Below are 27,616 nucleotides of genomic sequence, written 5' to 3'. Positions count from 1 at the left end.
GAGAATCAGCTACTATCTATTTTTCATACCCCTAAGTGATAAGGGTGGTCCACCCCTAAATTATTATTTTTTATTTTTTAGACAATTTTTTTGGTTTTTATTTTATTATGATACAGCATACAAAAATACATACAACCTTAAATTTTCACCCCTCTACGATAAACCCTTATTTTTTTTGTTTATTAAAACCCTATTTTTTTTGCAAAACAACGGTTGCGGGAACAGCTAGTTATTTTATATATTTGTTATAATACCAACAATTTAAAAAGACCTACAAGTGAGACAAATAATGGCATGAAGAGAAACAGCACATCAAGACATAAAAAAAACCAAGACAGGTATTGGCTTCAGATGTAATTTATATTTCAGTAGAAATGGTGATAATATCATTTTACAAATCCCTGATGTCGACAGACCAAAACAAAACAGAGCCATAGGGCACCAAATATTGTAACTGCTAACAATCTCCCTGTTTGGTTCATTGCTTTGACTTACCTCTCAATACCCACACTATAATTGAAGATGCCACTACCTAGAAAACCTGAAGAAAGTTCTGGAACAGGTATACAAAACATTTCGTAAGCATTCGAAAACCAATCTGCCTGGTCGTGTATCACAGAGGTCGCCAACCACAGATCATTCTGAATAGAAGCATTGTTTCTTCTGCCACTTACTTTCGAAGCGCCAACGCTTTTAGAGGCAGGGCATCTTGACCGTCCGGAAAATTTTCCCCCGGTAATCAAAAAAAGGCCCTTAAGGTTAGTAATTCCACGCAGCGTCTCCTGATGTGATCTAAGAGCATGGCGGCTTTCCACACCCGTGGGATAAATGCCAATAGGGCAGCAGTGCAAGTTGTGCTAACCAATGTTCCCTTAGTATATGATTTTTTTACTATATCTTAATTTCAAACACCGGTTAGTTTTTCCAATTCAAGTTTTAACTAAAGCTCAAAGTGACAACAAGTCTCTATTTATCAGCGGGCTGGCGGGCGGTGCACTTTGTTGCACGACTACCACTGCATGTGCGGAAGTGGCTATATTGGTCCTTTTCTTACTTAGGATGGACTTCCGCAAGGTAACGCTTGATTCCCTTAAATTTTTATTATAACTCATCAAAGAAAAAGACAGGTTTGAAAGTGAGTTTTGTATATTATCTTTATCTTTAAACACAGAAGAAACGGCTTTTACAAAAATTGTTTCGATAAATGTATTTTAAAAAACAGCAGATATTTTTTTCGAGACTCCTAAACTTAGATGTTCGCCTACCCCCGACGCAACACCAATAACGTATTTTAATTTGGTTTTTACATCACTGTTTGAACCCTTGTAAAATAAAATCGTATGGAAAAAATGATTTAAATTGAATCAAATTTGTCTAAATGAGACTGTTTTATTTGACAACATCGCGGCAATCAAAAGCAGATAAGTAAATACTGATTGTAATAATTCAATATATAATTGAACCAAAATATAAATCTTCTTAGTCAAGCTTGGTCTAAAGTGTTACAGTGTGTACTCTCCCTAATATAACCCTCACATGTAAAAATTACTTATGCAAATTACGTGGTTGCAAAATATTTACAAAACTCAACACGAATTTCTTGTCGTTCTTGTTTTGACAGAAGAGGTCAGCAACAATATAGAGAGGTTTGTTGTTCACGCGCCATTATAGGGTTAAATTTCAAAATCAAACATTATCTTTGGTTTCTGGTAATGCGTGTTTGTGAAATTAAACCTGTTTTTGCATTTGTTTTTGCATTTTGTTGACTAAAAATAATCTTCATTTAATTATCAACGATATTTTTAGTTATCTATAATGCTATGAAATCATGTTATTGAAATTTAAATTTAGAACAGACAACTTACCAACAAAGTACAACCAGCGCCATCTAGTACTAGTTTTTGAACTAATAATTTTTCGTTAGAATTTAGTTTAGTACAAAGTAACTTTCGTTAGTAACGCATCAAAAGAACATTTTGTAATATAATTAATAATGAAAATACTTCTGTTTAATGTATATTTTGATGAGAAATTAATTTTTAATCTTTTTACTTTGATATCATCATTTCGTTCATCTTCAACGTAAGATGGCGCTGTAATACATTTATCACAGAACAGATACAATAACGCGGTGTTGTATTCGTGTAAAAACATATAGGTTAAGTTATAGCTTATCTGTTCTCAATTAATATATAGTACATCTTTTAAAAATGGTTTCTGAAATAATTAATGACGTAATGATAATAAATACTCTGTACTGCCAGAAGATATTTGCCTGTCACATTTATAAAAAAAATAATGTGACACTTCAGAGTGACCACTTTTGTTTTCTTCTATCTGTATTGTGCTGCCTGTGAGCTTTACTATGTTCATCCACTTGATGGGGTGTCTACCTAAGCTGTGGTGTGGTGTACCATTGGATCAGGGTTGCCACTTTAGAATGTTTCTGTCTCATCGGTTGAACGAGCAATTCTTCGAGCGATGACGGTAACCTCAGTTCTATTGCAGAGCTCATTTCCCTCCAGCCCTCTCCTTTGTTCTCTGGGTGACGATGACTACATCTCGGATTCGTATGTCATCACCGGCAACACACATTAGTCAATGACCTTCGTCTTACATTGCGCTGTTTTGAACTAGACGATGTTTTATGGCTTTCCGAACGATGCCCATCCGGGTTGAATTCGGCGAGTGATATCTTTCTGGACTATCCAAGTTTGACGATTTGTCAATGGTTACTTTACACAGGTTGATTGAAATAGGTATTTACATCCTTATTTCCTTCTTCAAAGCTTTAATATACATAACTAATCAGCCTGTATAATGTTGGCAATGCCCCTGATTTGACTTTAGAGATAACCATAAAAAAGATGTCACTGAAAAATAAAGAAGGTGATATTAAAATAGTGACATATTATGTTTTTAACCGAATTGATAACTGGAAAGTTATCTTACACAGTAATAATGCTCGAGTGTTTTGTTTAAAATAAGAATATGTTTACAATGAAGTTATCAATAAACAGCTTAAACTTTTAACTATATTTTTTTTTATTAACACTTTTTATACAATTTATATATAAAGGCGGACTTAATGAAGGCTGTATTTGTTTGTTATCGATTTAGACGGTGCAGAGATAAATTAATGCATGTATATATTGTAAAAGTCAAAAACACGTAAAAAAGTAAAAACAAATTGAGATAAAAATTATTAATAAAATAAAAAAATACTCATAAATATATATTAATGGCTGCTATTTACTATAATTATATATAAATAAAATCCAATTATCGTGATGATTCTGTCTGATTGTGAATCAACAGCTTTCAAACCTTCGCTTTAAATGCGCAACGATTCCTGATCATCCTAATATCGAGAGGGAGTGCTTTCCAGAGAAGAATAGGCTGTATTGCGAAGGAGTGAGGAAAGTTCGTACTATGGGGGAGGACATCTTAGGTTGCTCGAGGAGCGAAGTATTTTTAAACGGTTTTATTTAGTTCGACCCGTACGGAATTTATTTAGGTCAAAATTAGAAATTGAAATTTAAGCACCTTTCCGTTGTCAAATTGATCTGAAATTTGGTACACACATTTAATTTAGATGACAATACAATATAATAAAATCAATAACATTATAAATCTAAGATTGCCGCCGATACAAAATGGCGGATTCAATATTTTTCCTTAACCCCCTCAATATGGGTATCAAATGAAAGGGCTACACTAGTAAAACACGATGATTATGTCAAAATTTAGAATTCAAGATGGACGCCGTTCCAATATGGCGGCCTAGGTACATATTTTCCCACAACCACAACAATATGGGTATCAAAAAACCGTTTGACTTAAAAGTTTTTTTAAGTGTATTTTTATTTCTTGTGCACTGGCTACGAACTGGAATTGAGATATTAAGTAGGGAGGTGAAGTGAGAGAAAAGAGTAAAGAGAAAAATGTAGTTAGTGCACGAAAAGAACAGCGCTGTGACAGGCAGCTATTTTAGTTGAGAACGATAAGAAGATATAGGTATCAAAATTTGCGGAGATTGAAAATAATTCGAATGCAGTTATTCAGAAGACTGTTTTGTCATATTTATAAGTCGCTGCGCTCAAAGTCTAGATAGGTAACCAAATATATATCTTAAACTTACCCTGTGACATTTTTCATAAAACTTTTTTTTTTAAATTAGTGTTTTGAATTAAATACAGAGTAGAAAGTCCTATTTATTCTTATCTTCTCACTAACAAAATACTGTTTTACAGCAAAAAAAATTGTTTTGAAGTAGTGAATCGATTAAATGTTTTTATTTTGTTATCTGTAGTTGTGAGAAATCGATTTAGTCGTACTTGATAAATTCTGAATTTGTTTCATTCTGTTCCAAATCGATTATTTATGAATCGAAAAATAATAAATGTTTATTTCATTCCATATAAATTACTTAAAATTAGTAATAGTTAATAATTTTGCACTAAGTTTGTATGGACCCCCTCAGGGTAAAAGCTTCTAAAGCCTTCCATTTTTCTCTATCTTTAGTAACTTGGAGCCACCCGTGACCTGCAGTAGCCAAGATCTCGTCAGCCCATCTGGCATGAGGTCTGTTTCTCGCTCTGGTACCTCGTGGTCCCTTCCTTTTATAACTCTTTGTTTGATCAAAATAATTTTTCTGGCATTTATTTTATGTGAAAAAGTCCAAAAGTAGCACTTAGTAAAATAAATATGTTATTTAGATTGTAATTACACTATTTAGTTTTCCCGAAATCCCTTAGTTTGTAATGTCATTTAGTTTAATTTATAAAGTAAATGTTGTCTGAAATAAATTGCCTCGCGTGATAAGACCGCCCATTGTACTTTTTTCTTTACTATTATGCAACTATGTATATATATTTTAGTAGTAATTTAAATAATAAATAGGCACATAAAAACATTTCTTAATTGTTCCGAACGGAATGTTATCCTTGTGTGTATGTTACGTTATGTTTTGTTTATGTGTCAAGTCGCATAAAATTAACTATAAAACATAGTGTTAAATAATTAAATATGTACATATTTTTTTTAAAATTGCATATATATGTATATACATATATATATATTGTTATAGAAGGTACAGGTTCCCTCGCCGGCGATTAAACACCTACACCTCATATTAGGTAGACTCATGAATGCTCTTTCAGGATCCTCGATACGGGCGTGGGCCGGCCTGAAAACTCTTTTTACACTTGAGCAGACGTTTTATGAGCTTCTGATAGCCTGAATTTGGGCGGTCCTTTAAAACACATTTAACATTCAGAGTCAAGGGCGTCTATGAAGGCAACCCTTACTCAGCTAGTAGCTACCTGGATATAATTACTACTTTAGAGAACTTCCGCTTCCTTCTCTGTGTGAGACTCTGTGTTTGGCACTGATCGGTGTAACATAACTCCTGAAGATGTCCCGTGGAGGGGTGAAACACGTGTTGAGTGGTTTAACGGTGGCAGTTGTGTAATTCGTATTGTTTGCCGCATGTGCATTCATGTGCGGAAGTGGCTGAATATTGGTGGTCCTTTTTCTTACTTAGGATGGACTTCCATAAAATAACGCCTGATTCCATTAAATATAATTACTACTGCTTTGGAAAGAGAAAGAAGAGGCTGTAGAAATTCTAACTAAGCCTGTATCTACAGGGTGGCCCATAAGTCCTTTGATATGAAAAAAAATTATTAAAATAAAACTAATTACATTATGAATTTAATTTTTATTTACAAAAAAAGCTTAAAAAACGGGAATTATTTTTTGAAAATAACATCTTCTAAATGTAATCCGTTGCGATCACGGCACTCTTGCAAACAACGTCTAAAATTGTCGATGACTGCGCGGCACGTCACTGCTGAAATGCTTGTCATTTCTCTGCGGATGTTTCCTTTTAGGGCCTCAATTGACCGCGGGTTTATGTCGTATACTTTAGCCTTAAGGTAGCCCCACAAAAAAAAATCCATCGGGGTCAGATCTGGACTACGTGGAGGCCAGGAAATGTCTCCTCTCTTAGAGATCACTTTGCCAGGAAAAAGTGGACGGATAACGGGCATAGCAGTGTTAGAGGTGTGAGAAGTGGCCCCATCCTGTTGAAACCGCGTTCTGGCATTAAAGCCTGAAAAGTTTTGCAATTCTGGTATGAAAAACTCTTCGATCATAGCCACATATCGCTCCGACGTAACAGTAACTGCGCGCCCTCTGCCATCCTCAAAGAAGTAAGGCCCTAGGATACCATGGGCTGACATAGCGGCCCAAACAGTCACTTTCGGACTATGTAAGGGCTTCTGATGCTTAAGTTTTGGATTGATGGGACTCCAATAGCGGCAATTTTGTTTACTAACATGCCCGTTAAGATGGAAATGAGCCTCGTCAGAGAACATTATGTTATTGAAGGAAGTAAAACCGATTCAACATTTCATTCGCATAATTTTGTCTTTGAATACCGTCAGTTTCCTTTAATTCTTGAACCAACTGAATTTTGTAAGGGTGCATATGTAAATCTTTCTTCAAAATCCGTTGTAACCATGTCCCGGATACGTTTAATGCTCTGGCGCGCTTACGAGTTGACTGTGTCGGATTTTCGCGAATAGACTGTGTCACTGTGTCTATGTTTTGTTCCGTACGTGACGTCCTTGGGCGACCCAACCGCGGTTTATCTAACGTCGAACTGGTCTCCTCGAACTTAGCAACCCAGTTCTTAATCGTTTGAAGAGTTGGAGTGTCGTCAAAGTTGTGTAAACCTTTGTGTTCTCGAAATTTACGCCGCGCAACGGTTGCCGAATTGTCGTTTTATAAAACTCCCGCACACAAAACGTACGGTCTGCTCCGGTAAAACGATCCATCGCGATTAAATTCCCAGAAACCGAAGTTACTCCCATCGCTTCCCCTGCACCGCTCACGCGCACCCTGTTCGTTTTATTCAAATTTTACTTTTCAAAGGACTTATGGGCCACCCTGTATAATAATTAGCAGTTGTCGTCTCCTATTGAGTGAGTTCTTCGCGAGGACAGCTTGTTTTTCACGAGACACGTCATCTGTGAAGTCTGAACTTGGTCGAATGCCATTACCTGGTTAAAACCGGCTGATTCTAGTGGTTTATATACCTAACATGGGCTTTTCTAGAAACTACGCTCGATTTTATTTGGTTATTCAATTTTTCCTAACATTATTATTACAACATTCTTTAATTCGTCCATTTTTACATCTTCCGTTCGTTCTAGAAGTAATTAGAAATTTCTATAAATAATTTGAAATGTTAAAACCTTTCTTACTTACTTGCTCCGCTGGCTCAGTGACCCAAAGTGGGTCTTGGCCTTCGAAGCGAGAGACTTCCACTTTCCTCTATCTTGCGCCATCGTCTGCCATTGGTTGACATTCAATTCGCGCAAGTCTGCCTCAACGCGATCGATCCAGCGATACCTGGGTCTACCCACTGGTCTTCGACCCCTCGGGTAAAACCTAACTGTCAAGAATGTGTTCCATATTTGACTGTCCGCCATGTTCAACATCATTATTAAATTTCGACTTTTGATATGATTTATTAATTCAAAATTAGAACTCTTTTTTGCTGTCTACTTTTTTTAAATCTACTTCTTTTTTTTACTTTACTCTGCGCGGTGTTCTGACGCGTGTTATTTCATCTCTGTCTTTCTCTTTAACCGACAGATTTAATTCTCTATTTAATTTTTCAGATGGGATATGCGAACTTCGAACAAACAGGTCATGGGATACACCTACGGCAGTTCGCCAGAGCTTTTGTGCTTGCTGACGACAACGGAGGGAAGAGGATGGTGTTCGTCTCCGTGGACGCCGCCATGATGGGCAACGGTGTCAGGAAGGAGGTACCCTTGTTACTTTATTCGCAAATAAATATAATTTAATTTATTATCATCATCCATGATTTATAATAATTAAAAGTAAAATAAGCGGTCTTGTTGTAAAACTAAAGTTAACAAAACCTTCATAGGTCTGACTGTACTTGTATAAAGTTTCACAAGATATCTTAGACCTTATTTTTTGCTTTCAGGTAAATCTTATATCATCCAAGTGCTTATAAGTTAATCGAAATGTGTGAAACTTGGTTTTTTGACCCATTTATATTGTTGATATTTTAATATATACTTCAAAAATTGTTAAATTAAATTTAAAATGTGCAACTGTTGATTTTCTAGCCGGATCTTTTCTGTAGACCAGAATTGAATATTAAAATAATCGACAATTCAAAAGTGCATGTAAATGTGTACTCGAATAAAGATATTTTGAATTTGGAATAATAAACCCTGTCGTGTGAACTAAAAGATCTTCATCATTGCCATATTTTTACTTGCAGAAATCCACTACTTAACATAGGTTTTATGGATTTCCAATAGGACCAGGTGGTTAGTAAGAAATATCTGCCATATTAAAATATCACCTATCGGTGTTGCTAGCATAACAACTTCAAAACTTCAAAACATGAGAACAATTTATCCGTGAAGAAACGAATTTTGTTATTTATTCCCGAAAAATCATTGTGTACACAGGTTCTAAAGCGGTTGAAGAAGCGCTACGGTGAACTTTACACGGAAAACAACGTGATCATCAGCGGAACTCACACACACTCGACTCCTGGTGGTTTCCTCATGGACTTCCTCTTTGACCTTCCGATCCTGGGCTTCGTGAAGGAAACGTACGTTGCATATATCGCAGGCATTCTCAAGGTAAGATATAATATTAATTTAAACTTTTCTGATTTAGTCATACAATCTACCTAGCCTTCGCCGATAGCAGGTTGAGCGAAGTCTCTGTGTCAAACCGTCACCTTCTTCATCAAAATCTTAGGCTGCTCCTTTCTAACAGCACAAGATTACCACGACCCAAGACTTCATTCAGCGTCGAGGAGCATAAAGTTCTAGCCCAATATATAGCCTAAAATAGTCCTTGAAGAGGTATCTGCTTCAGCTTCCAAACTGCACGCAGTCTCAGGTCGAATGGAGCGCTTTAAGGTGATTGATGAATACTCGGCGCTTCTCATCGTGCTTCTAGAAGCTACTATTCTGCGAACCGAGCGTGGACCAGACCGTGTCCCACCTTGTGGCCTATTGTCCTGCACATGCAAGGATTCGCAGTGCCCTGGAATCGGAGGTAAAGTTAAAGATAGATTTAGAGAGCATCGCCTTAATGATGGGCGACGACAACCTTCGCCCATCATTCCTATCGTTTGCTCGTAGGGTGGTGAGTGACACTGTTAATAGAAACAAAACATTATAGATATGTAGGTACCTAATAAACTGCACATAAAATAACTAGTCAATTAATAATAGGAAAAATAGAATAAGAAAGTGTAAGTAATGTATTAAGAAAGCACAACCCAAAGAAAACTGTGATAAAAAAATACTCGTAGAATAAAGAATAAAAAAATGTACCTAGCCACCTAAGAGTAATAAGATGATGGAAGGAAGGCGATGAAAGCAAGAAGGAATGAAAGAACAAAATGAAAGATATTGTGATGGAAATAAGGTAAGAATAAAAGAAATTGAGAAGTATGACAGTGAGTGAAGAATAAAGATGAAAAATATGAAAAACGTATTTGTAAACAAAGACCCTGATCCCAATTAATTAGGGGTACGAGAGGTCTCCAATAGCGGAAGCCTTAAAAAAAAAGAAGCTACTATTGCGTCATCGTCAGCGGCGCATCGAAAAGGGGAATTCCACAGAAATATAATTCATCATATACATCGCGCGAAAGAAAGAGAGCGCTATACAATACTCCTCGACTTGTGATTGGGTGACGATTTTTATTGGTTGTAATATTGTTTTCTCAATTTTAAATCAATATATATATGGTCCATGCTTGATGAATATACACACTTATACTTCAGACTTTGTGTTGTTATTCCAAGACTTGTTGTTGTTACTTCAAGACTCCAGATCAAAGTTCCCCAAACTTTTTTGAGTCGTAGACCCCTTGCCATGTTTTTCCGTGTTGGGTACTTACCTGATATTGATTTCCTGTAAATTTCTAATTGTAGTGAAGTTTAGTTTTAAAAACTTAAAGTAAAAACACATGTTAATTTATACATTTATTAATTGAATTAAAATTAAAACTACTCAAAATAAAATTTTGTATCTACTATACCAACTAAACCAATCTATTATACCAACATCCTACAACTTACACAATTTTATAAACATATATAATATTTTTTTACTTTATAGGTACTTTTATAAATAATGTAATATGATAGTATGATGTAAGTAAATAGGTACTATCAGTGTATGTGTGGAGATCCACTATCGTGGATCCCCATTTTCATTTCATGGACCCCCAATTTTTTTTTCGCTGACGTAGATCCCCTTGCAGGTTGTCATAGACCCCTAGGGGTCGATATAGACCACTTTGGGAATCACTGCTCCAGATAAAGACCTTATGCTTTGCAGGGGGCTTGTATGGACTCAAACGACGATGCTTCAATGATGTTATTCATATATACTGTGGTTACAAATATTTACCTATTTAACAACAACAAGAAAATAACCACTTTATTTAAATTATAGGGTATGAGAGTTCAGTGTTCACTAGGTCAATACGGCTATGGGTGATGGAATGAAAGTTTTTGGTAACAGTTTAAATTAACTTCAATTAATACGCGGACCTCAGACAAGTAGACGCGACGGGCGTGTGGGAAAGACTGGCATAGGCCATTTGCCGCTCACACGTCCCCAAGTATTTGATGCTATAAGGTATATGTGTCCATACAATATCATTTTTTTTTCTTCTATCTGTATTGTGAATATAATTGGCGAATATAAAGCTCAACGAATCCGCTGGCTTGGTCACTTGGAGCGAATGGGATCGGATCGGAGCGTGAAGGTAGCGTACCTGGAAAAACCGAGGGGTCGAAGACCAGTGAGTAGACCCAGGTATCGCTGAATCGATCGCGTTGAGGCAAACCTGCGCGAATTGAATGTCAGCCAATGGCAGACGATGGCGCAAGATAGAGGAAAGTGGAAGTCTCTCGCTTCGGAGGCCAAGACCCACTTTGGGTCACTGAGCTAGCGGAGTAGTAGTAGTATCTGTATTGTGCTACCAGTGAGCTTTACTATGTTCATCCACCTGATGGACTGTCTACCCACGCTGCGACCATTGGATCGGGGTTGCCACTTTAGAATGTTTCTGTCTCATCGGTTGAACGAGGGATATGCCCCGCACACTGTTACTTGAAACGAGCAATTCTTCGAGCGATGACGGTAACCTCAGTTTTATTGCGGATCTTTCCCTCCAGCCCCCTCAATTGTTCTCTGCGTGACCATGACTACTCGGATTCGTATGTCATCACCGGCAACACACATTAGTTAATGACCTTCGTCTTACATTGCGCTGTTATGAAGACGAGACGATGTTTCATAGCTACATGATGCTATTAGATATATGTGTCCCTACTATATCATGTCCTCTAATTAACATTAGATATATCAATATAGGTGTCTATATATCCTTCATCATCACCATCATATCAGTCGTCGGAACTCCACTGCTGGGCATAGAATAACCTTAACAAGGTTGTCTTTTAGACCCGACTACATTAGCTCTAGTCTCTCCCCATGGTTTTATAAATGTGTCGTGTTATACGAAACGTCTTGTTTCCAGAGCATTTTCATGGCCCATAGCCGGCTGAGACCAGCGAAAGTGGAACATGTATATCCTTCATCATCACCATCATATCAGTCGTCGGAACTCCACTACTGGGCGTATGCCGTTTTTTGATACCTTAACAAGGTTGTCTGTCCATTTGGTCCGACTACATTAGCTCTAGTCTCCCCCCATGGTTTTATAAATGTGTCGTGTTATACGAAACGTCTTGTTTCCAGAGCATTTTCATGGCCCATAGCCGGCTGAGACCAGCGAGAGTGGAATATATATATATCCTTCATCATCACCATCATATCAGTCGTCGGAACTCCACTACTGGGCATATGCCGTTTTTAATAACCTTAACAAGGTGTCTGTCCATTTGGTCCGACTACATTAGCTCTAGTCTCTCCCCATGGTTTTATAAATGTGTCGTGTTATACGAAACGTATTGTTTTCAGAGCATATTCATGGCGCATAGCCGGCTGAGACCAGCGAGAGTCGAATATATATATATCCTTCATCATCACCATCATATTCTTATATTCATTATTTGATACCTTAACAAGGTTGTCTGTCCATTTGGTCCGACTACATTAGCTCTAGTCTTTCCCCATGGTTTTATAAATGTGGCGTGTTAAACGAAACGTCTTGTTTCCAGAGCATATTCATGGCGCATAGCCGGCTGAGACCAGCGAGAGTGGAATATGCAGAAGGTGAAATACTGGACGCAAACATCAACCGTTCACCATCGTCCTATCTGAAGAACCCACCTGAGGAGAGGGCCAGGTAATCAGCATAAACCTGAAGGTGAACTTTATCCCTGAATGTCCTGTTTGGAGATATCCATCTGTGATTCCGAGATGGGAGCGAAAATAGAAATAGATAACATCGTATCTCTAATGGGCGTCGACCATCTGCGTTTATCGTTCTTAGGTTTTTGCAGAAAGGTAGTGCAGTGTGCAATAAATAAAACCAAGACTCAAAAGACGGTTATGCTCAGAATTCCGCAGCGAGATTTTTTTTCTCTATGTGGTTCCCGCTGTTGGGGACCTCTCGTTCCTCTATCTCGTGTGGGACAGGGACTTTTTATTTCTAGTAATTAAGCAGCGAGATTGATACAGAAATTAGGAGATCCGCGGAAAAATTAAGATCACCAGCGTTATAAGAATTGCATGTCTGAAGTTGCAGTAAACGGGGCATATCGCTCGTGTAAACTTTCACCGAAAGGTTCACGAGCGGCGAAGACAAGTCGGTAGACGCGACGTAGGTATACCCTGGGAAGTAGCCAGATGTGGGCAGCTCAAGACCGGTCATCGTGGCGATCTTGGAGATCGTGGGGAAGACTATAGGTCGTAGTGAGGATCTATGAAAAAATGGAGAAGAATATTTTACTATCTTTTTAAAAGTTTTTTTTATAAAATTCTTGCGCTACTAAAAACTTGGAATTAAAATTAATTCCCTTTAAGCAACCCTTTAAGATGATTAGAGAGTCCTTTAGTATCTTCTATCCTCTACGACCACCTGATCTCATAAAAAAGCAAAAGGTAATTACGTATTATTTTCAGGTATACATACGACGTGGACAAGACTTTAGCACAGGTCCGGTTCCTCAGCCCACAGGACAAGGTGCTGGGGGTGATTAATTGGTTCGCGGTACATCCCACCAGTATGAACAACACCAACCGGCTCATCTCCTCTGACAACGTTGGATACGCATCCATACTCATGGAGAAGGCTTTAAATGGAAACAACACGCTGCCTGGAAAGGTATCAATTGTCATCTCACATGGTCTTTGGTACTCCCCTTTTATTACTCTAAGTGATAGTAATTATTAAAATTGATTGAACGTGAGTACTCTAGATTGTTAAAGTGATTGTTGTAGGTCAGTATACTCAACGTTTAAATCACTTTTACACCCCCCTCCCTCCCCCGAGTAAACCAGTAAAAACCAATCTTTACAGGAGAAACAAAAATCCGAATTTCTTTAATAACTTTCATTATATTTAACTTACGAGAGTAATTTATATACCAAAATCAAAGCTATTTTTTTCTGCATCCATGTGTTACATTTCTGTTTATATATTCTAGATATTATCTGAGTTATTACGGAAAATAGATTTTACTGTAATTAAATATAAATGTTTTTGATATTGACTGTCTTCGGTGAGGTTGCAATAACATTTTATTCAAGTGTTCATTTATGCCAATTACACCACAGCAGTAGTTTTTTACAGTTTTTTCTCGAGTCATGCCTTAGGTTTTTATCGATTCTTTAAAATAGATTATGGTAATTATACATTACCATAAATATATTAAAAAGAAGTTAGAATGTAGCAAGTAATACACATTGGAAACTTATCAAACATTTTTTCAGCGAATAATATCGTACTACAAGAATTTACTTTCCTTAATTTTACATTAGAAAAAACCAAAAAAAAAATCACTACCTGCAGATGCCGAAACGGAATAATCTAGCAATAGCATAATTCAGGTTTATTTGGTTGGGGTGACACTATGTCTTTCCTACAAAACCTTCAAAGTCATTTGTGGGAACCTTTTAGAGTTTGATGGGCCGCAAGTTCTGTGCCATTTGTCTCGACGCCCCATGAAAGCCTTCCTGCGTGGGTCCCATAATCAGACAAACTTTGGGTTACATTTACATGTATATTACATCATCATATATATATTACATATCTTCCTAATGTATGAATATCTTTTTCAAATTGCAATCTTTAAGGAGCGTGTTGAAACTTATTTTTAAATTTGATGCTATATAGTCATGGCGCGACCCCAGAGAAATAAGGATTAATTTTTATAAACATAGATATTATTATATATTATGTAGGTTGTAAGAGTAAAGGCTTAAAAGAAGTGAATATTACACCTATATATATATACACCTGTTTCCAAATCACTCAGTAGACAATAATTAGTTTTAATATGTCGTAATTAGAATTTAAACATGATTTTTAAATTTTATTTATTATTTCTGTAACCATTGATTTTTTGATATTGTGTATCCATAAATTAATTGACAACATATAAGCGCTATAATCTTTTACAGCATATACAAATATAACCAATCATCCTGTATATCGTAATAGCACGAATGGTAAAAAAGAACATCAAGGAGATTTGGATTCTTCTAGAAATATTTTAATAGATATGCGTTAGATCGAGATTTCGCTAAGGGTAGGCGTTTGTTCTAGGAGAAACATTAAAAAGCTGGTTTGTTTTATCAGGGAAGCGTGGTGTGTGCTTTCGCTTCGACCAATCTCGGCGACGTCTCACCAAACACCAGAGGGCCGCGTTGTGAGTTCTCCGGGCGTGTTTGCGATCAGCAGAGTGCACTGTGTTCAGGCCACAAGGAGCGATGCTTCGCCTCTGGACCAGGAATTGACATGTTCGACAGCACCCGCATCATCGCCACAAAACTCTTCGATACCGCCATGGTAGGTATTGAAATCTTCTAAATTTGAATTCATCATCATATATATGCCCACGGCAAGGCATAGGCGTTTCTCATAGTGCCTGTAGAACCTGTCCGTCCACTGTCACTTCAGATGAACTATTCTTTAAGTTATATATGTAAGTGTTAAGTGACTTTAGTTCTTGGACGAATTGTTAACTATTTTTGATATTGTAAAAATATCTATTTTGTCTGTACTTTAGTAAGGTACCACTGGAATACCGATTTGTTGAGAAGAGCCAGCAAGAAATTCAACGGTTGCACTTTTAAAAATGAAATTCACTTCTCCACGGGGCATCTTCAGGAGTTATGTTACACCGATTAGTGCCAAACACAGATTCTATTATCTTTGAACTTAATTTGATTACTTTCAAATTGGGCTCTTGATTTCTCATAACCTTCTCGACTTTATCCACTAAGTCCACTACCACCTACCTACTATGGAGTTTCGACCAAGCGTTTCGACCTAACGTTTCTGGAATGATCTGGGAGCTTTCTTATTTCCTGAGAATAACCTAGGTTTTTTCAGGGTCAGGGTCAATAGGTAACACTGAGTCTGCGGGCTTCATCTTTGAAGACCTGGTGGTTTTTCACCAACTCGGCTGGTGTGGTGTGGTCAAATGTGGTCAAGAAAGCGTTAAAAATAATAATGTGATGTTTATAAGTGATTTAAATATAAAATAATGAATTAGAATAGAATTTTCTCGATTTTTTTGCCAGAAAGTGCTAAGCGAACCCGGCGAAGACGTGACAGGACCCGTGGGAGTGGTGCATCAGTACGTAGACATGCCCAAACAATCAGCTCCCCCCTACGACCCCATTACTGAAGCTTTTAACAATGTAAGTCACATTTCTGTATCTAGTTTATGAAATTTTGAAATGGAGATTTTTAAAATGATTATCTTTACATATCTTATAGATTCAGGCGTTACCTTAGGGAAGTCCATCCTAACTAAGAAAGGATCTAATATATAGCTACTTCCGCTATGCCCTATATTAATCTCTTTCTTAATTATTGTTTTTACGTTTGGTGTATTTACTGATGTCAAAATAAACATACCATAACGTTTCAAATGACTCATTTTGAACTTTTGCATTGAAAATATTAAAAATACGTTACGTATTAAATTTCCTATTTTTGCGTTTGTAATAGATATGATCAATAGACTATTTTGTTTAATCATAATAAATTAAATATTGTTTCCTTTCTAACAACCATATTACATACATTCAAGCAGGAAACAAAGTCGGGTGATTAGACCCGCTGTGGTAGAAATAATTACCTAGTAAGTGTTGGTATGATTAATGTTAATTTGTTACTGCCATTGTCTGATATTCAACCTGCAATTAGATAATAAGTAGGGTAGTAAAAATGAAATATATTAATTTTGTGTGTACCGGATTTTTTACTTACATACATCTTTTTATACGAATAGCATATAATAATATGTTTGTATATGTACATAGTTTAAATACAATCATAGAAATGTTATTTCGATAACAATATTTACAAAGAATTTAAACATAATTTAACAATTGAAATCTAAAATGTTTACAATGGTCATTTAAAGCAGGGTTTCCCAACCTTTTTGTGTCATGACGGATTAGCACATACATTAAATAATAAAAAATACAAAAGATATAATAAAAGAGTGATCTAAAATGAAAAGATGTTTGCAGGAATACTATGTATAGTACCCGGCGATAAATATTGCACATCGACCTTTAGAAAGAGACAATCAGCTAATTTCGGCTTCGTACAGCGTTATCTCTGTCGCACGAAATATAAACGGTCCGGTATCTATTAGGAGCTGTTACAACTCGTATCATTTGCTTCTTTTGACAATTATTTTTATTCTTTTTGTATAAAATACACCAATGAGGCATTGTAATAAAACCTAACCTCATTGAGACCACAGATAGTGAAATGGAAGTAAATAAGAACTAGATTTATTATTATTTTTATTACAATAACTGTCAAAATCCGTATCAGATTCTTCTCTATAGAATCAATATTTTGTACCTTGCAGTAATATAAGCAGAAAGTTAAAACCAATAGTCCAATTACAATACCTTACAGTACACGGCGAAAAATATTGCACATCGATCTTTGGAAAGTCGCAGTCACTGTTTGTATTTCGTGCGACAGAGATAGCGCTCTACGATGCCGAAGTTAGCCGATTGGCTTTTTATAAAGGTCGATGTGCAATATTTATCGCCGGGTATTTTACATCAAAGTATTGATGTATCAAAGGTGCTTAGAAAAGGCGGAAGAATATAAATTATTTCTATTTTTACAATGCTGAGTGTACAGGATGAGTTGCACAGAATACTAATCTTGATGGGAAATTTATCTATAGATATGACATTAAATCTATAGTTCAAATAGCTTTGCAATTGGAAATAGAATACGTAAATTCTAATCCTCAATAATCAACTGACATGAGCCATCTATTGCTCTCGCATAACCTTGGAAACATCCTCCAACGAAAGCTGCTCTTCCTGCACCATATTCATTACCACTCGTCTTGTCTGTCTTATTGTTGTCTGTCTTGGGTGGTAAGCAATCTCCATTCACCGCTATCATGCCGGAAGGGCACGCGGAAGTAACTGTATCGTTTTTGTTTCTGATACTATCTGGGAATATAACTTCATCAATACTAGTTATGTTACTTTTGGTTTCTATTATAACCACACCATTATCCTGGTAAGTTAAAATGTGATCACTGATAGGTCCTGGAAATGTAACTTTTGAATTTACAGCATATTCTTCCTTATCCGTTACAGTAGCTGATATTAACTTTGTTGAATTATCTATAATTATATCAGATATATTCTTAATATCAACCATTTCCGTAGCATTTGTTTCGGATGTTTCACTTTTAATATTTACATTAGGTTCATCTTTATTGTAATTAACTACGACAGTTATATCAACTTTAACTTGCAAAGGAATATTTTCTTTTGAACTTACATTTCCTTTATCCGTATTAACTGGATCTGAAATTTTCATGTTAGTGTATAAAGTTTGTTCAGTGTATCCTTCGTATTGGGATGATTTAGTGTTTACATTTAAACCTTGATCTTGCATTGCATTCATTTTACTTTTGTTTGCAATTTCTTCGATGTCACCTGCCATTTTGTGCATTTCACCAGCTGCGGTTTCTACTAAATTTTTCACAACACCACATTGTACACTCGCGAACATTGTCAGTGACATTACTATCAAAGTAAATCCCTTCATCTTTGTTTATAAAGATTGTAGAATACTTTTTAATTTTTACTTTTAAAATTACGAAAGTAAATAGTTATTATAACAAATTACAATCAATACTAAAAGATACAGTGTTCGCCATTTTGCGTCTCTTATTCATATCTCATTTAAGGTCATATGTTATCTCGTGTGTTGATTTCCCGTGACTCATTTAGGTAATTTACTTATTTTATTATCATCAATGGTGATGAAGTTTTTAACAAAAAATTTACTAATTTTATGAAACCTAGATAAAAGTATATTAAGCTTGTTTCCAATGCTAACCTTATTTTTTTCAACATATCCCTACAAATAAATAAGCGTAACGTTTATTCTCCATTTTTGGCCACTACGACCATATTAATGTAAAAACATTTTTGGACGTTCGAAATTCAAATTTGAATGCGGATTTAAATTTTGACGCCATCAGTGATGTGGTCGCTGCCGTTGTGTTAAGGGTCATGTTGTTCGAAGTAGGTCGATGGTCGATGGTTGAAACGAAAGAAGAACAAAGAATATGGAAAGAAAATATTGTTAATATTATCTGTTCTTTGTTGGAACAAATCGATATAAGATTTAAGTTTAATTACTAAAGACACCTTTAGTGAAAAGTTTCGTGAATAGGTAGTAAGGGGGTGGATTATGTCCAGCTGTGGACATCCTGCTGCAGAAATGATGATGTCTGTCCATTATTAGTTGTTTAGATTTAATGAATTACGAATTACAATTTTGTAATGTAAGTAATTTTTATTTCGTGAACTTTTTCACCAAGAGTGCCAAGGTGTCTGGATGCTACCCAGCTATGGGGTACAGCTTTGCAGCAGGCACTACAGACGGCCCAGGCGCTTTTGACTTCACCCAGGGCACCACTACCTCCAACCCCCTGTGGAACGCAGTGAGGGACTTCATTGCTGAACCTACCAAGGAAGATATAGCTTGCCATGCACCTAAACCAATACTTCTTGCCACTGGCAGGGTAAGTAGAGATTTTTATTAAATTACAATCGTTAATAGAGTGAAAGAGAAGAAACACTTTAAGGGAATGAGTGTGAAGAGGAAATTATAAGGGGGGGGGGGTCCGGATTTTTCTTCAAAACCTAATCAGGAAAAAGGAGATCCATAAACTAATGAAAGTTACCGATATAGCCCAGTTGGTGGGCAAATTGAATTGGCAGTGGGCAAGCTATATGACGTAAAGCTGATGGCCGCTGAGGGCCTAAGGTTCTTCACTGGATACCCTGTGCTTAGAGTCTCCGGATATTACAGCAGATATATTACAAAACTAAATTAAGTTGTCAGGATTCTATTGATAGCTTCCAGGTGTTGTATATTTCAGGCAAGGTTCCCATACGAATGGCAGCCTCGTGTGGTATCGTGCTCCGTGGCGCGTATAGGTGGGTTGGTGGTAGCGGCTGTGCCTGGTGAGTTCACCACCATGTCCGGACGACGGTTACGTCGTGTGGTCGCCAAGGCTGCGCCGTCTGCCCGTCGCGTGGTCATTGCCGGATTGTCCAATATCTACGCCGACTACATCGCCACACCTGAGGAATATCAGGTGATTGTTCTTGTTCTGGAGCTGGACACGGGGAATTCCCGAGATACCTTCTTGGGTTTAAACTAAAGAGGAGACTTTCGTGCATCTTTAACCCTGGGGTAGACCAGACCGTGGTGCATCTGGTGACCTATTGTCCCGTGTTTGAAGGACTTCGGTCTATCTGTAAAAAAAGAAAGCATCGCCTCACTAGTGGGCGACGATCAATGTCGCCCCACATTCTTAGGGCACTGCAGAAAGATTGTGCAGTACATAATAAATAAGAAAAAAGCCTTAGGATAGTAAAAGGTTGGGTAAGACGAAAAGAGTAATTATTATAAATTGCATAAAATTTGGACTGAAAAACAAAAATAGATGCCTGTAAAATAAAAAGAGATAATTGACGCGAGAAATAACTGCGATGCCCTAGGAATAGTACAGAGGAATAAAACTTTTGTTATTTTAATGGAAATAAATAAATTACACGTCACAAAAATTGCAGAAAAAAAATTAAAATATATTTTCTAATATATTCAATTTTACAAGACACCCGCTTGACGTTTAATTATGGGACAGTCTGTGTAATAATAAATAATGTCGTTTCAGGCTCAAAGATACGAAGCGGCTTCAACTATCTTCGGTCCAAATACCCTGAATATCTACCTTCATAAGTACGCGGAACTCACAGAGGCGCTTGTTAAAGTAGGTACACCTACCCCTCCCCCGCACCTTCTCCATTTTTCTCTAACTTCTCTTCAACTTTTAACTTTATCACCTAATCTCTATCTTTTTTACTATGATACTGCTCTAGGAGTACGGTATTTATTTTAGAAATGGAACTACTGTGTGAAATTGTTCTCTGGCTGAATTTCATTACCAATTTACACCTCCGTGGAGATAACGCAAAAGGTTCCTACCCTCGCTCGCGCATATGTTAGTTGCTGTAACCGACTTCTTGACCGACGACACGCTTTGTATGATGTCTGCAGCAACACGAAACCGTGTTCACAAACATCGACATATCAAACGGCGTGCCATTCCACCTGCCGCACGACTATCGGAACCCCTCATGATATCCCGTAGGTGTATAGCAATACAATTTTGTCAATACAATTATTCCGTATGGAACAACTATGGGTTTACTACATACATTATTGTTTCATTTAAAATATGGAACCTTTCTACGTCTCTTGTGATCTACCTCTCTTTCCCAGGGTGAAACACCAGAGCCAGGTCCTAATCCTCCCGACTTCAGCGACCAGCTGATCACGCTGGTGCCACCGGTCCTATGGGACGCCGCACCGTGGGGCAAGGAGTTTGGGGACTGCGTCAAACAGCCCCAGAAAGCTTACAGCCATGGTGATATAGTCGCCGCCACCTTTGTAAGCTATTAACACAAATATTTTCATATAAAGATATTAAAGAATCCAGGGACAGGAGTTGGAAGATTTTAGTCAAATAAATTATAGATATAAAAATGTATAATCTTTATTCTAAAGGGTTGTACAGTTTTTTCCTGGTAGTGTCATATACAGACTATAAATACTAGAAAAAAAAGTTTTTTATGCAAAAAAACTTTATCGAGTTAGTTGATCTATATCAAAGTTCCCCAAACTTTTTTGTGTCGTAGACCCCTTGCCATGTTTTTTCGCGTTGGGAAGACCCCCTTCTTACCTGATATTGATTTCCTGTACATTTCTAATTGTAGTGTATTTTAGCGTTAAAAACACATGTGAAAGTAAAAACACATGTTAATTTATACATTTAGTAATTAAAATTAAATTAAAACTACTCAAAATAAAATTTTGTATCTGTTATGTAAAATATACGTTACATTAAATAAACTATAAATAAAATAACATAAACAATAAGTTAATATTTTTAGTGAGAAGGATGAACCTGATGCTTTAATAATAAATTATCAACATTTGGCGTCAATTTTGTAAGGGTTAATCTTAAATCTCCTCGGCTAATGATGTGCAGTCTGTGGACCCCCATTTACATTTCATAGACCCCCAAATTTTTTTTGCTGATGTAGACTCCTTGCAGGTTGTTATAGACCCCTAGGGGTCCATATAGACCACTTTGGGAACACAATATATAAGTTCTTACGACAGGATTCCATATTATGTTCAGAAAGCTCCGATTGCTAAACTTGTAAAACTGGCGAAAATAAGTAAAAGCGACATGGTTAAGCCCCTTTTTAGGGGGACCGACGACATAGTCAAGGTCACAGATATTCTCTGGATACAGCGCAAGGTCAGGCATCTCGACATGTGGCTCCGGTTGACATAATGTACCCTCTAAGTCTTGTAGGCGGAGCTGAACAAGCTATAGACATTCTATTTTTTGAATTTATGGAATGACTGGGATTCCCATTTTAACATCGCAGGTGTCGGGGCACCCCCGGAACAGCATCCGACATGGACATTGGTACGCTGCCGTAGAACGTTTGGAGTCCGAAGAAGATGATGCATGGACTGTCGTCGCCACCGATGCTGATTGGGAGACCAAGTAATTGCTGTCTTATATATTTATTTATTTTAAAATACATTGCTATACCTTTAGGTTTAATATGAACTAAGTTGTCCAATATAGTCCAAAGGATTGGTAAGGTGCTGAGATGTTGAGGTTTTGGAGTACTTGACAACCGCAACGCAGGATTTCCACCCTTAAGGTGAACAGGCCTTGATAAGATCATCAGAAGGCGCTGGATTAAGGTGGTTCCTAGCCTGTCCTTTCCTTGTCCGACGGCTGAAATGGTGATGAAGATATAAGAATATACGAATATACGTGGTTGAGAAAACAAATGTTTCTAGATACATATGGCAACGAAACTCGAAGATCCTGGGCACCAGCCACGCGGAGGTGGAGTGGGAGATCCCCTCCAGTACTACCCCTGGAACCTACCGTCTCCACCACTACGGCAACTACAAGTACATATTGGGCGGGATTTACCCCTACCATGGGTTCAGTGATAGTTTCGAAGTTACCTAATTACCTCTTCTGTAATATTACTTTTATGCAGGTTTTTTTTTTGTCATTTTTTTTGAGATTTTTTGTAACCCGCTCCACACCTACCAAACACCACTTGAAATGGTCCAGATGGGTCCCAAAGGACATGATAAAATTTATAGGCTTTCTATAGTAAGAAGTTAAATGTTGGCTTGACTTCACCAATGTATACAGAAAATACTTGAGAAGCTCAGCGACTGTCTTGTTAACCATTATTTCGTATAATCGTATAATTTTTACAATTATGTTGAGTTTTGGGAATATGGTTAAAATATAACTATACTTTGAATCAGTTAAATTTTGAAATTGGTTTAGGAGAAAAAGCCTGGGAATCTCTGAGGTCAAACATTATATAAAAAAAGCTTTTCATGTCAGTATACTCGGCCTAAATTTTGTACATATATTTTAAAGCATTCTATATTAGAAAATTTTTATCAAACACATTGCAATCATACACAAAAAGATATATTTAATTTTCAGATTTTAAACTAAAAAATGTTTTACGTTAGTTACCAAAAATTGATTTTTTATAAATTTAAACGGTAATTTTTTGATGAAAAATTCCTATTGGTAATCGTATATAACACATATAAATATAAATGTATGTTTGTATGCCTACATAACGTGATAAACACTGGCAAATTTTTACCAAAAAAAAAAAATTATTTTAAAAAGGTAGGTTAGGTCAAATCCAACTCTGATTGTCAGTTTTGAAACATCACGTCCAAATTTCAAAAGACGAAGGTCTTTGACCAGAGTGTGTTACCGGTGATGACTTACGGATCCGAGATGTAGTCGTTTATGGTAGACCTTATTAGGAGGCTGAAGATCACCAAGACAGCAATGAAGGCTTTGCTCGGAGATTCGCTGCGAATCATAAATGAAAAGATGCGCAGAATTAAAGTAGCTTGGAGAATCTCTCGTTTGAAGGCAGGTGGCAGGGGGCGATCTTGCGTGATGACCATGAGTTGGTAGACGTGGCGTTGGTAAGCTCCACTCTAGGTAGACTGACGACATAGCTAAGGTCTAAAAGTCCCTGGACGAAGCGCAAGACCGGTCATGGTGGTGATCTTTCTGAGTTATGTCTACCGGGTGAGAAGAAGTATAAATTAATTAGATATTTAATAGACAGATACAGTAAGGTTCAGGATCTTAAGTCGAATCAGCCGTTCGTTTATTTAATCTATGTGTAAAAAATATACAAGATATATATCAATATAACAAACTTTTATATATATATATATATATATTGAAGTAAATTACTAGAGTAGTTAGAGAAGTCCAACTAGTCGCCAGCTTGCTTGTAGATTTATAAAATATATTTATTTGCCCTGCTTTAGATATAAGAATGGATAGTCATATTTGGAAGTAAATAGTTTAATTATTAATTAATATGCTATTATGATTAGATATAAGAAAATTGGAAGCGTATTTGAGATGAATTTATTTTTCTAACAAATTTTACAGACTCCTTCAGAGGAAATGTTCCACTACAGGAACTATGTCCTGTGGAAAATTTATTTATATATCCATAGAAACTCATTCTGTACGAATGAATGAACTGAAGTGGAATGAATTGAATAAAACATCTTTATTATATAAGACAATTATAATCATCTGTAATTGTACAGTACCCGGCGATGAATATTGCACATCGACCTTTGGAAAGCGTCAATCGGCTAATTTCGGCTTCGTAGAGCACTATCTCTGTTCCGCATTACCTATGTAACGTTTGGTCAGACGTATTTCGTGCTACAGAGATCACACTCTACGAAGCCGAAATTAGCCGATTGTCTTTTAACAAAAGTCGATGTGCAATATTTATCGCCGGGCACTGTAAGCTTAAAATGTTTGTGATACTTTAGTTGGTAAAGCGCCATCTATCGAAAAGAATTAAAAACAAACTTTGATGTGTTGACATTTTTCTGATGATTATTTTACAAAAAAAAAAGTTTTTTTTTCTGTGGCCTATAGTGCGAAGATATGCCAATAGATAATGCCAATAGGTCTTTTAGATACCAAAGGGAGGACCATAGTCTGTTATCGCAGAGAATCCTTTGTGAAAGTTCACTTTACTTCTTGTAAAATATTCTTTTAAATAAGTTCACAATTTTTTTTTAAGTTTTGGCAGATTGTATTAATAAGAATCACACCAACACAAGTGATATGATAAAGTAAAACTATTTTCTGAATTATTTTTTAAATAAGATATCAAAATTATTTTAAAAAACAACTCAACACTTTCACATCGATTTCGTTTATAATAATTTAAAAATGATTGTAATTTTATATATATGGTGTTATAAAAAGAATTTATTTTTTATTATCTGTATTTAATATTCTTATATACGTACCTTTATAGCCAGTCAGGTAGAAATAAATTATCATTAATTACATAAAGTTGTTTTATTTCTTAATGTTAATAACTTTCACAGCACCATTTCCTTTGGGTTACATTTATGAGTCTGATGTCGATATTATATTTGTGCTACAAAATAGAAGAAAGACTAAGGGAAAATATAAGTCAAAGGAGTATATATATATATATATATATATATATATACTCCTTTGACTTTTACCCCCTTCTTTAACTTTATTAATTTCTAGAAGAATTGTTGAAAATGGAGCAGGTACAGGATGAACAGTTTACCCCCCTCTTTCTTCTAATATTGCACATAGAGATATATATATATATATATATATTACTTGTTTATTGATTAGCTGCAGACAAAATAAAACGGTGCAAGGCAAATGACTACTGGCGACATCTATCGGCGACAAGTGATAGTAACAGGTTTACCGACTGATATATCACGGAGTCCTTCCTGCATCTATGACCCTGTGGTAAACCAAACCGAGATGCACGTAATAACTAATTGTCCCGTATTCACAAGAGAAAGGATTCCAAAGTGGAGTTATAGAGAAGGGTGGAGAGTGACATAATCGTCTCCTTAATAGGAGATAAAGAATACCGACATGTATTTTTAAAGTATTGTAACAAGATTATGAAGGAGATAGTTACAAAAGCGGACGCTTTACTGCAGACTAATGTACAAGATAAGCAACAGATATCATATATTTCTTAGACTTCTCTTCGAAGAAGAAGCTGTCAGGAAGATGGTGTAAACATCCAACGTCCTCTTCGAGAAAAACAACTCAAAAACTCGAGGGACATCGGATGAAAATACGGGCAGTTCTGACTTCGGTTTCGGGGAATCGCTGCTAATAGAGTTCTAGCTTAGACTCTAGTCCCAAAATTGACTCAAGGGGAATCCCTGTTCATTAGAAAAAGAGTCCCAAAATCGACTCAAGGGGAATCCCTGTTCATTAGAAAAAGAGTTCCAAAATTAAATTAAGGGGAATCGCTCTTCGTTAGATATAGAGTCCCAAAATCGACTCAAGCGGAATCCCTGGTCATTAGAAATAGAGTCCCAAAATTGACTCAAGGGGAATCTCTGGTCATTAGATATAGAGTCCCAAAATCGACTTAAGGGGAATCGCTCTTCGTTAGATATAGAGTCCCAAAATCGACTTAAGGGGAATCGCTCTTCGCTAGATATAGAGTTCCAAAATCGACTTAAGGGTAATCGCTCTTCGTTAGATATAGAGTCCCAAAATCGACTTAAGGGGAATCGCTCTTCGTTAGATATAGAGTTCCAAAATCGACTTAAAGGGAATCGCTCTTCGTTAGATATAGAGTTCCAAAATCGACTTAAGGGGAATCGCTCTTCATTAGATATAGAGTCCCAAAATCGACTTAAGGGGAATCGCTCTTCGTTAGATATAGAGTCCCAAAATCGACTTAAGGGGAATCGCTCTTCGTTAGATATAGAGTTCCAAAATCGACTTAAGGGGAATCCCTGTTCATTAGAAATCAAGTACTAAAATCAGCTCTTAATAAGTTTACAATGTATAGTATTTAATTTAGTTTATAGAACAGTCTCCGTATGATAAATCTTGAACAGTTTATAAATAAAAACAAAACTTAATGCCTAAGGTCGGGTAAGGCAAAATGCAATGAATGTAATAAAAATGTAAATAAAATAAAAAAAAACACGAACGGAACGAACCTGAGAAATCTGGTGACGTTAATCAACTAGCGACAAATAACCAAGGTTCAGTATAGGCAGAAGATTTTAAGGAATACCAAGATCCATATGTTGAAACACCAACGGAAGAAAATGAACAGTTAATCATGAGGCCTAAGAAAGATGTAAACACTTACCAAGTAAAAGTGAATGGCTATGGTTTAGGACTGGTAGAAGATTCTAGACTATGTTAAAAGTCATTATTATAGTTCGACGTTAAGCTTTGCATGTGGCAGAAGATAGCATAGGAGACTAAGGGGCATTACGGGTTGTAGAACTAAAAGAAGAAAAAGGACATGTAATCATAAGACTTGAGAAAGATGTGGGAGTTATGATATTGAAGAGTTAGAAGAGGGTCACGACGAGATTTTGTGACAACAGAAGGAGATACGTAAGAGTTAAAATTGCTCCAATTTTTTTAAAAGGTCATTTCAGAACATTTCAAATTCATGGCTCTTCGCGTGCATACGAAGATAAATATAGATTAAATAAAAATTAAAGAGTTTTAATTGAATACTTACACGAGTTTTGATAACCCGGATAAGATAAGATGTGTCATTATCTAAATATTCGATGAAGTATTTTGTGTTTAAACGTTTTTTTTTTTACTATCAACTACTTACTATTAATTAAACGTCCGAGCAT

The 27,616-nt window shown here is 36.4% G+C and overlaps 1 protein-coding gene across 1 annotated transcript in view; it reads left to right on the top strand.

Annotated features, from left to right (window-relative positions):
* CDase (neutral ceramidase) overlaps window positions 1-25,181 on the top strand; it is a 49,247-nt gene extending 24,066 nt beyond the window's left edge. Inside the window, exons 3-14 of the mRNA XM_068776250.1 lie at window positions 7,692-7,841; window positions 8,523-8,699; window positions 12,273-12,400; window positions 13,180-13,381; window positions 14,858-15,067; window positions 15,805-15,924; window positions 19,110-19,313; window positions 19,674-19,892; window positions 20,475-20,570; window positions 21,083-21,250; window positions 22,261-22,382; window positions 22,688-25,181. Of these exons, the coding sequence (XP_068632351.1) occupies window positions 7,692-7,841; window positions 8,523-8,699; window positions 12,273-12,400; window positions 13,180-13,381; window positions 14,858-15,067; window positions 15,805-15,924; window positions 19,110-19,313; window positions 19,674-19,892; window positions 20,475-20,570; window positions 21,083-21,250; window positions 22,261-22,382; window positions 22,688-22,865 (1,974 nt within the window). The 3' untranslated portion in view covers window positions 22,866-25,181. The remainder of the gene's footprint in view (window positions 1-7,691; window positions 7,842-8,522; window positions 8,700-12,272; window positions 12,401-13,179; window positions 13,382-14,857; window positions 15,068-15,804; window positions 15,925-19,109; window positions 19,314-19,673; window positions 19,893-20,474; window positions 20,571-21,082; window positions 21,251-22,260; window positions 22,383-22,687) is intronic.
* Window positions 25,182-27,616: the final 2,435 nt, after the last annotated feature.

The sequence above is a fragment of the Battus philenor genome, unplaced genomic scaffold, assembly GCF_028537555.1.
Source record: "Battus philenor isolate CCGP_79_NKW_IND1 unplaced genomic scaffold, ilBatPhil1.0.hap1 SCAF_12, whole genome shotgun sequence".
Lineage (NCBI taxonomy): Eukaryota > Metazoa > Arthropoda > Insecta > Lepidoptera > Papilionidae > Battus > Battus philenor.
Note: the sequence above shows the minus strand (reverse complement) of the source record. Positions and strands in the feature narration are given on the sequence as shown.